We start from the raw sequence: 11,726 nt of genomic DNA on the forward strand, positions 1-11,726 counted from the left end.
AGCTATTGTCAGTAAAAATTTAAACTTATAAAAATTTATTCATAACTACTGCATTATGTGGACCCATGTTAGCCTAGTCAGTAGAGTGCTCTACTGACTCCAGAGTCCAGCCCAGGAGGTCCCAGTTTGAAACCAGGGTAAGGGCAAGTATTTTTCCTCATGCCATTCCCTCCGGGACAGCTGTCAAAATGAGTACTGGGGATCTTTCCAGAAGATCCACCACCTAGTTCTGCAGGCAATAGAAGGGCTGCATTCTACCCGCAGTTGGGCCAATAGTACAGTCCTGGGGTTACATCACAGACTTTACCTTTTACCAATTGCATTACGTAACTGCCAATCACTTGGTATGTATCAAAGATATAGTGCACTTATTCACTTTTACATATGTTCAGTTACTGGGTGTGGATCATTTTCTGAGGGGCTATTCTGACAGCTGTTTCACTGATGTCTACATCCATGACCATTAGAAGGGAAGTTCATGTCATTCTTCTTTATGATACAGAATACAACAGGAACAGCACAAACTGTATAATTTACTGTTTTTCTTTTTAGTGCTGTTTGTTACAGCTACCATGGATTAAATAATTTTTCTCCATGTGACAGCAAAACTTATCTGAAAATTGGTCTGTGTAAGACAACAGTGTACAATCGTATGGGACATTACAGATGATTATTGAAATGATAAAAAAATGTTTTAATATAAATTCTACTGGTGACTGTCCACACAAACCGTTTATTAATAATCTTATGCAATCATGGTGCCTAAATATTTGGCCATATACGGATAGAGGAATTGGTAAGTATCAGAAAAGAAATTTATGGCACAACATTACTAAAAGAAAGGGACAGTTAATATTTTAATATGAGAATGTGATGACAGTGGAACTGTAGAGGGAGATGATAGCTTGGCATAAACAGGTTTAAAAAGGATATAGGTTACAGTAGTTATGCTGAAGAAATTAAGAGACTTAACCAGTTTTTGGACTGCAGACTTGAACAACATCTAAATTAATTTATCGATGTATTTTTCAAAAAGATTCCACTTCAGGTGTAGTTGATGACTGAGCTTGACTTAGAAACAGTGTAATAATAAAATTTTTCATTTCTTAACACCATGTACATTACTTATAATCTGAACTCCAAATAAACATCACTCATATACTATGTAGATTTTCACTAACTTCAACAGGTAAGTAAATATTGTTTGATCATTACCATTGAAATGGAAAACATTAACACTGTCCAGTTGCATACCATAGCACATAAGTATAAGGAGTTTTCAAAAACCTAAGTGTGACATCAATTTTTATGGACCTACTACTGTTTCATACAACATTTTTTATACACAACATAGTGCACCAGTGTCAAGGCTAAAAATACCTTATTTGAACATGTTGTTAATGACACTAACATGATGGAAAGTTACATATTATTTGGCTCTGACTGTGTACTAGTCTCACTGTTCTTTGTACATGCAAGCATGTGTCACTGTTGGGAAAGAAACATATTCATATACAGCAACATAACAGCACAGTTGGTGGCATGATAATTAAGAAGTATATAGGTGAACAAAATAAAAAAAAGAGACAAGTAGGCCTATCAATGTTTTAAGACAATATGAGCTGTGAACATAAATGCTTTCTTTACTGGAACATTATTGTCCAATGATTATCTGAGGTTACGTATGTATTTCAATCGCCTCATTATTAACTGAAATCTGTTTTTAAGGAAGCAGAGAGAAATATGTCACACCTTACAAAATAAAAACATGGCATACACTAACTGTTGAGAAAAGCTAGGGTAGGAGCACCTGAGGAATTAGGACAAGACACCTAGTGAATCATACAACCTTAACAACAACATCAGACAGTACAGAATTTTACATTGGTTGCAACAATGTAATACAGGTAAACATAGTAAACTATGGAAGCCAACAATGAAAATTTAATACATTATCTTGTGGGAACATAGTTTTCCTCTAAAACAAAAACCAAAAATTGCTTGAATACTTTTCTCTTTTTTACTGTGCCAGCCTTCACATTCAGATACGCATTCCTTCTATCTGATCATGTTAATCACCTAATGTTGTTGTTGTTGTGGTCTTCAGTCCTGAGACTGGTTTGATGCAGCTCTCCATGCTACTCTATCCTGTGCAAGCTTTTTCATCTCCCAGTACCTACTGCAACCTACATCCTTCTGAATCTGCTTAGTGTATTCATCTCTTGGTCTCCCTCTACGATTTTTACCCTCCACGCTGCCCTCCAGTACTAAATTGGTGATCCCTTGATGCCTGAGAACATGTCCTACCAACCGATCCCTTCTTCTGGTCAAGTTGTGCCACAAACTTCTCTTCTCCCCAATCCTATTCAATACTTCCTCATTAGTTATGTGATCTACCCATCTAATCTTCAGCATTCTTCTGTAGCACCACATTTCAAAAGCTTCTATTCTCTTCCTGTCCAAACTATTTATCGTCCATGTTTCACTTCCATACATGGCTACACTCCATACGAATACTTTCAGAAATGACTTCCTGACACTTAAATCAATACTGGATGTTAACAAATTTCTCTTCTTCAGAAACGCTTTCCTTGCCATTGCCAGCCTACATTTTATATCCTCTCTACTTCGACCATCATCAGTTATTTTGCTCCCCAAATAGCAAAACTCCTTTACTACTTTAAGTGCCTCATTTCCTAATCTAATTCCTTCAGCATCACCCGACTTAATTAGACTACATTCCATTATCCTTGTTTTGCTTTTGTTGATGTTCATCTTATATCCTCCTTTCACCTAAACACCTAAACAAATACATAATATGAACTTTGAAACACATTTCACTTTAAACCATGAAAGTAATACATCTCAGCTCACAAATTAAAAAAGAAAATCCTTTACACTGTGAAATAGCTAAGGGTAGGAATACGTCAATAATATGGATTCTACAGTGTCTCACATAACTGTATTTTTTTTTCTTTAAAAGATAGTCACATCAAAAAAGTAGTTACGAGGCAACTGTTTCCATGTTCTAGAAGTAGAACCACTAAGAATAAGATTAGTAAGAGTACAAGCAGTTTTCAGTGCACTGCATGTGGTATGGAGTACCCGCATCCATATAAGTAATGTTCTACAGAAACTGAAACTACAGTCTTTCAGTGATATTTCTTACTTACTTTTCCAAGCAAGAGAACACAAAAACTATTCATGCCCACACTAAGTGCACTCTTGTTGTTACTTGTATTCACTCACCTCTGAAGTTTCAATCTTATTCAAAATCTCCTCTCAGTACATCAGTACATACTAACATCCACTTTAACTTTTTGTTAGCTAAGTAATTTTCTCCCAAGAAATATAGTTTACACAATCTTGTCTAAGTTTCAGGAAAATACACTGAAATCTGCTACTTGGTTTTAAAAACAAAAATTCCCTAACATATGTAAACAATGAACTATCAGTACTACTTAAGACATGTTAGAAGGCCTATTACTCGAACTCCATCGAATTTTCATCACGAGTCTGTGGATACACAAACGAGACAGCTTTCTAAGTGTGTAATGAAAAGATGTGACATACATAAGCCAGTACTGAAGAAAAAAATTTTATTGCCACTGTGGGATACAATTTTTGAACTCATAATCAACAGAAGCAATGGAAACGCTTTAAAATGGCACTCTCACCATTCAGTGACACTCTAAGGTATGGAATTTCGTCTAGAGAATAACATTCACTACCAGACACTTGTATTCAACGAACTCAGTATAAATTAAACACTTTAATGCCATGTTTATATTCAGCAATAAATACTCCACTATTCTGCTACAACAGATTGGTAAGGGCACGATTCTTTCCAATAATGCTATCAAGTTTACTGTACATATGCCAGCAGCTGAACATAAACCAAGCAAAAATAAAAAATTTGCTTACCTGTCTCTTGTCCATTCTTTGCAGCTTCTCGTCCTGTAGATATTTCAGGTATAATGTTCTTGCGAGGGATCCATTTGGTCTGTAGATTCTCTCGTAATCGAAGTTAGACGTAAGACTGCTGCCACTTCCGTCAAAATGTTGTACGACTTGAGTATTACTAGCATCAATCGTTGTGTTCTGTGATAAACATGTGTTACAGTTTTCGTAATTGCTGCACAGTTCCATGATATATTTTTCTGCAAAAACACTTAGTTCATCTGATGAAATTTGGTAGACTCAGGAATAAGCTATAGTTTAACTAAAGGCGAATTTTCGGATGTCAACAACGAATGCAAAGTAGTAGCTTTCGTAAAACGCACAAATATTACTGTCTGAAAATTATGACAGTCAATCACAAAGATACTAATTCATTAACGGAAGAACCAAGAAGAACAAATTCAAGCTAAAACAAGATGTACTAAATAAATTACCGATAATTACGCGAAACGTCAATGTTTACTAACTTTGTGGAGCCATATTGCGACCGTTGTGCGCCCTTGCGGAGAGAGCATGAACGACACAGACAAGTGACGGAGGAAGTGCCGGGAGAGAAGCGGTGAACAGCTGTTCACTCATCGTACTCTCGCAGAATATGACACCTTCTGCAACCGCATTGTATTAAAGGCGACAATGAAAATGTGCTGTTCCAGCAGTGCCTTACCCAGCTTTACTACTTCTAGTATTATAAAAGAAAAAAACAAATAAGTTAAATATATTTCAATTCTTTTAATTTAAATCTGTGTTTCATACTAGAATGTCGTGTTCCCAGTTTGGCACAGCTTTGCCACAGGAAACACGAAAGCGGTCGAAGACGTCCGTCTTCTGGTCGACTCCCGATCGTCGTCAGAAGGAGGCTAGTTTTTGATTACGCAAAGATTTCTATTATTTGGAAAAGAACAACCCGGATTTCTTTACGTAATCAGTATGAAATTTATATTACCCAAGGGACCTTTGACAATGAACAACAAAAAAATTGCATTTGCAAGCGAAATCATTAATAAATGGGGCAGCTATGAGTTGTATAGAAGACAAGGAGCGGCCTTCTGTCTACGACCAGGATGCCGTAGTATTCTCTACTGTAGTAAAGGCTGTTTGATATTTACAAAAATAATATGACATGGAGGTAAAAAAAAATAAAGGAAAAGAATAGAATAAGAAATCTGGTAAACACTAAATATATTCAAACAATTCTCACAAGCAAATTACTTACATAAGTACTTTTCTAACTATGGTGCGATCAGATTTCAGCCTGTCCTGTGCTAGCTCCTTGGTTCACGTTTTTGTCACAAATTACAGTCATTACTTTTCTCCTTCCTTCAAGACAATTCTTGCTCCGTTCAAAACCTTCATAGCAATAACTTACCGGTTTACAGTATCGAACATAAATTACTCGAATTTTATTAATTAATAATGTTGTCTGCACGCTGGCAAGACCGCTCACTTTTATGGCTTAAAGACGACCTTCTTTACGCTTTCACATTACAAGCAGAAGTACGATAAAATCTGAAGATCTACAAAAGTTTTTATTGTCATCTTTTATTTAGTTCAGCTTCTGTTAAAATGTTTCTTTGACTGCGAAATCGATGTATTAGCGTCCGTGCTAGATGCGCATCTTTACATTTACGTAAATTACATAAAACAAATGTCTTGCAAAGAATAGGTCTCATCTCATAAATTGATCATTTAATATGCAGATAGGTGAATGCCTTTCCAAGGGTACTCACAGCTTTCATACGACGGAAATCCCAATAATATTACACACTTGACATTTCATTATTGATAAATGAATGTGCCAAGTTGCCGACGACGAAGATTTAAGAATTTCAAGGCATGAAAAGCTTCCACAAACGCATGCCACTGCCATCAGATTTCCCTGAACGCCTGTCACACTTCTTTTTGCTTCATTCACACCTGTGGAAGCTGTGTAGTAGTTCTATCGTATTTAGAGGACAGGGGCCGTCGTCCCTTTCAGGTAGCTTAATTCAGGCTTTTGTAATAATTACTGAAATTGATCTGCAGTCAGTTTGGAAAAGTACGGTACTCACCGTCAATAATATGACTAATAGTTTCCTTCACTTGATTCCACTGGAACATTAATGGAGACCAAAGTAGTCCCTGAAAGAAGATAAACCGATATTTGTTGCGGTGTACTCAGACGGTAATATGACGAGACAGAGATTTATTTTACAGGGGGGAGTAACAACAAAAGAAGGAAACAAAACACAAGTGACAATAGAGCTGGATTTATTTTCATCAGGCTGCAGACGAAACAGGTTTGATAGCGCTAACACATACTGTCACTCCGGCAGGTAAGTAGCATTGAAATTATATATACGCGATATGTGCCGGTGTAAGAAACAAAGAAAGGTGGATCATGATTTACAGTAAATGGTGATGTTTAGGTTTTCATTAATACGAAACGCATATGGTGATGTAGGTATATATTTCATACACTGAACAGACAGATTCACAGTTCATTAAATATTTAGTAGCAATAGCGGATATCAAGTTGAATCAATGATTTCATAATCTTTATATAGCAACTAATAATGTCACATGTGTACTGAAGAAAACATTGATGTAGGATGTGCAAGGATAACTCTGTGTGACAAATTTCAAGTTCCAAAATATAACGACAAAGCAATTGCACCGCAGGTTGTTTCTTATTTTTGTGGATGAATTCCAAGAATGTTTTAGGTAAGAGTTTCTTAGTTTTTTGTATCACTGTGAAACCTTATTCTACAGCACGGAGTTCTTTCATTGACCACTGAACTACCTACTGGCACACAGGTTTTTTACTACAACTTCATTCAGCCAATTCATCTTACCATATGAATTCTGATGATTCTGTTCTCAACTCAATAATAACACGTAACAGTTTAGTAAGGTATACTTCAGCAAAAAGTCGAATCTTTCTGAATGTTACGAGTGAACTATCACAATCCACATTTTCATGAAATTTTTTGTACTATGACTTCAGGAATTTAGCCATGTTTAATAGGTCTTTGACAATATTATGTCTTTCACATGACCGAAGAATTGTGGACTCAATGAAAGAGTACTTGTACATCTCTTGGATAATTGCTGCAGTGTTTTAAGCATAGCATTTCATTTCTTTTTTAGGACATTTGAAATGTATCTCAATACAGCCTGTCTTCTTGAGATCTTCGTTTTGCGTTTTCTTAAATACTAATATTTGAGATACATACAGTGCCAGCCGCAATTACGTATACTTTCATTAGGATAGCACTCTGATTCTAGATGCCACCATCATCTTTTCCATTACGCTGAAGTCCCTGTCACAGGGGAGAAATCACTTGGAACGGCGAAATAGGCTCCAAGTTGAGGGAACACCTTTGTGGACTTATTCCTGGATTAATACTCTCTTTCTTAGTAAAACTGAAACGTGAATCTCGTTTTTTCTCGTATGAAGTAGCACAATGACAATTCAGGTGCTATTTTGTCATCCTTAGGAGAGAGCAAAGTTTTCTAGTGAACCTTCTTTGAACGAAATTCGTATCTGAAATGCGCCTGCATCCGAGAAGTTGCACGACTTGTTTATTTCGTCCATGCAGTTGCTTCATTTATTTCCGTGAGCGCTATGTCCAGAAAAATAAATAAATAAAAAATGCAGGGGAAGTTTATAACAAGTACTTTTCTCTTAGATGGGGATCCAGGGTTCCGTTCTCGGGAGGAAGTGTTACAATTGTTACTGTCTCCCACCCACAAATACAGGATGTTCCAGAGTATTGATCAGTATTCAGGGACATGATAAGAAAGCTCATTTGAAGCAAAAAACTTCCTATGGACACATGTCATATCCCGAGATAGAACAAATTTAATGTACATTTGCTTTTGGGCTAGTGGTGCGCACGTATCTATCTTGCCTACTTAACCTCTTTGGTGCTTTAGTCTAGCCCAACATAGCTTGTTGCTTTCAGCCTCTCAGCTTGGGGTGCCTTTCTGCCATTAAATTATCCCACTGAACGCGCAACTGTCCATTGTGTGTTGTGAGTGAAGTAGTGCGAGGGACTGAGAGAAAAGCATCGGTTAACTGTGACTGTAAACGCCCTGGCAAAAGATCACACATCTACACTAATGAAGAATCTGCAGATAAGGTGTATGTTAACGGCTTCTGCGATGGTGGTGCTCCTAGCGGTCGAAGAATACCGTCGGCTTTTTTCGACACGTCGAATTCCTGATAGCAGCTTGTTTACCATAGTTTTCAGCACATTGCGTGGAACGGGTATGTATTCTTCCAAGTTCCCATATTTCTTCAGAACGTGTAGTTCGACAGTGTGTGCAGGAATAGCAACGTTTAAATGGCGCAGCGCATTCCTACAAACAGCAAACGGCGTCATTCTGCACACATCACTGTCCCACGAACACGTGAACGGCGAACGTTACGGGCAGAAAACTGTATTTATTGTGTGTCCACAATCTTCATATTGACAGTAGTGTCACAGGACTTGCTTTGTCACTGGTTAAGTGACAATAGTGATTTGCTTTCATTAACACTATTCACAGATGAAGCCACGTATGCTCCGAATGGAATCAACAGTACACTAAATAATCACTGATGGTTGCAGGAAAATCGACCCTGTACAGTGGAAACCAATGTCAGTGTGCGTTTTTCTATCAGTGTTTGGTGCCGCATGATAGGTAACATGTTGAGAGGTCCAGTCATTTTAGAAGAGCGAATCATGGTACATAATTACTTGCATTTTGGAAAATTCGCTTCTTGAACACTTTGAGGACGTACCTTTGGCCACGCGGATTGGAACATACCAGGGTTGGAACTTAAATAGCGGCAACTATTTATTCACAACCGATACAAAAAAAATTACATGTTTGCACCTGTTACTGTCCTTCAGAGTAGTCACCGGCGTTGTGTAGAACCCGTTGCCAGCGATGTGGAAGGCTTAGCATACCATTATCAGAGCCTGTTCTGTTGGTGGTGCGAATGGAGCGGTCCACTGCCTGTCGAATCTCTGGAACAGTTCTGAAGCGAATGCCACGAAGTGGTTCCTTCATCTTCGGAATCAAATCAAAGTCACAAGGACTTAAGTCCGGGGAGTATGGTGGATGGTACAGTACTTTCCAGTCCCACCGACAGAACAGAGCAGCCACAGCTTGCTCTGTACGTGCCAGCGTATTGTCGTACAAAATGATGTGTGGGTTGTGCAGAAAGTATCGCCGCTCCTTCTGCAAAGCATTAAAAATCACCGCGAAAGTCGAAAGTGCGTCAGAGCCCCAGTATGATGAAAGTTATGTTGATTCTAGTGTACGACTGTGATGGTATTATCATAACGCATTACGTTCCTCCACAGCATACCGTCAATGCACAGTGTTACTGTTCGTTTTTGGAGCATCACCTGCGACCAGCTTTGCGAAAGAAGCGGCGACACTTTCGCTCAGCCACCCATCATTTTGCACGACAATGCGCGGGCGCGTACACCGCAAGCTGTGGCTGCTCTGTTCGGGCGATGGGACTGAGAAGTACTGTACCATCCACCATACTCCCCGGACTTAAGTCCTTGTGACTTTGATTTGATTCCGAAGATGAAGGAACCACTTCGTGGCATTCGCTTCAGAACTGTTCCAGAGATTCGACAGGCAGTAGACCGCTCCATTCGCAGCATCAACAGAACAGGCTCTGCTAACGGTATATTACGCCTTCCACATAGCTGGCAACGGATTCTACACAAAGGTGGTGACTACTTTGAAGGAAAGTAACAGGTGCAAACATGTAACTCTTTTGTATCGGTTGTGAATTAATAGTTGCCACTATTTAAGTTCCAACCCTTACACTTGCACTATGATGGAGGCCCTCCACATTTTACGAGATGTGTCAGGGAACATCTCAACAGCACTTTCCGTAATCGCTGGATTGTTCGTGGTGGTTCAGTTAAGTGGCCACCAAGGTCATCAGACCGTACGTCATTAGATCTTTGTTTATGGGTTGGATGAAGTCTGAGTTGTACATACGATAGATGAATACTAGAGATGAGCTGCTTGGTCGCATCACGGACCCCGCTGCATAATCGCTCACAAGGGGAAGGCCTCAGACACGGCCAACCGATTCGGCTCAAATTTGGCAGGTCGCTTGTGTACAACCTAAAACGAGGGAATCTAAAATACTTTGAGTCAATACTCCCGCGTTTTTGAGAAAATCACCCCTTAAGGTTTTGACGAGCAATCGACTCAAAATTGGCGGGATCGATAGATATTTGTAAATGGAGCATTTTTCATCATCAGGTATGGGGTCCGAAAACGCATACTTTTCGAGAAATCCAGGTAAGAAACTTTTACAACTGCCGCTTTTGTACCCACATGGTAAACTCTTTTCGCCGAGAGGACCGATAGTCGCCGGCACGGTAGCTCAGCGTGTTTGGTCAGAGGGTTAGGTGCCCTCTGTAATTAAAAACTGAGTCAACGGCTCAACACTGAACTTGAACGGGTGTCATGGGACATCCGCCCCGAACAAATGAATCGAACAAAACGAGAACAATAAAAAATAGCGCAACGACCAAGGTAATTGTCTGGGATTCGGAGAACCCGGGTTTGAATCTCGAAGAAACCTAGCGGATGTTCTTCTTTTCGTTTGTATTTTTCCATATCTCAATTGATAGGGATAGGAGGGTTAATAAGGTAAGTAAATCAATAAGGAATGATAATATTAAGGTAGGCAAATAAATTTCTCAAACGCCGAGAAACAGAACTGCCTGCTTCCGGTAGTGCATTGATAATGCATCTGTCTTGCAACACTTTTACAAACCAAAACACATCGTCGGTAACTTCCCGCTTGCCATCGCCTCTGACAGGCTCCCAACTATATATTACAGCGCTAGTCGAAGGGTGTACATCCTTCATTATTCACATTATGCACCTGAAAGATATGACACAACAAACAATAACTAGTTACTGCGGCATAAAAAAACGAGCTAATTACTACAAACTACATACAGTACTCGTCATATGTTACTTACGGAAGAATACTGTATTCATTAACAAAACGTATTTCATTCGGCGCATTAACGACGGAAAAATCACTACATGTATCCGCGAGGTTCGCGGCAGCCTAATGACGGGAAACAATTCTTTCCGATTGACTTCTATTAGGCTCGTGCTGGACACCTTCACTCTTCCAGGTGCACAACTATGATATGACAAGAGGCAACCGGGACAACATAACTCTCCCCGCGTGCATTCTGTCCCGTGGCTCGCTGTAAACAAGCGTCGCGCGGTTGGTTATCTGTGATCCATCGTGAGGAATTCGCAGCACTCTTACTCGGAGTTGTTTTCATGTGACAAGACTTAAAAGTTTAATTACTAACTCACGGCGTTTGGGAAATTAGTTTGCCTACCTTATTATTATCATTCCTTATTGATTTACTTACGTTATTAAGCCTCCTATCCCTATCAATTGAGATATGGAAAAATACAAACGAAAAGAATAACGTCCGCTATATTTCTTCAAGATTCCAACCCGGGGTTTCGATTCCCAGCCAGTTACCTTGGCCACTGCGCTAACGGCACTGTCGGCGAAAAACGTTTGCCATGTGTGTACAGAAGCGACAGTTGTAAAAGTTTCTTTCCTCGATTTCTGGAAAAGTTTGCGTTTGCAGGCCTCATACCTGATGATGAAAAATGCTCTTTTTACAATTATCTATCGATTCCTTCGATTTTGAGTCGATTCCTCGTCATAACCTTTAGGGGCGATTTTCTCAAAATTACGGGGCTGTTGACCCAAAATATCTTAG

The 11,726-nt window shown here is 39.1% G+C and overlaps 1 protein-coding gene across 1 annotated transcript in view; it reads right to left on the bottom strand.

Annotated features, from left to right (window-relative positions):
- The window catches only part of LOC126474765 (protein-L-histidine N-pros-methyltransferase-like), a 479,354-nt gene extending 474,894 nt beyond the window's left edge, over nt 1-4,460 (bottom strand). The window contains exon 1 of the mRNA XM_050102242.1: nt 3,925-4,460. Within this exon, the coding sequence (XP_049958199.1) occupies nt 3,925-4,149 (225 nt within the window). The 5' untranslated portion in view covers nt 4,150-4,460. The remainder of the gene's footprint in view (nt 1-3,924) is intronic.
- Between the last annotated feature and the right edge of the window lie 7,266 nt (nt 4,461-11,726).

The sequence above is a fragment of the Schistocerca serialis genome, chromosome 4, assembly GCF_023864345.2.
Source record: "Schistocerca serialis cubense isolate TAMUIC-IGC-003099 chromosome 4, iqSchSeri2.2, whole genome shotgun sequence".
In the NCBI taxonomy this organism is placed as follows: domain Eukaryota; kingdom Metazoa; phylum Arthropoda; class Insecta; order Orthoptera; family Acrididae; genus Schistocerca; species Schistocerca serialis.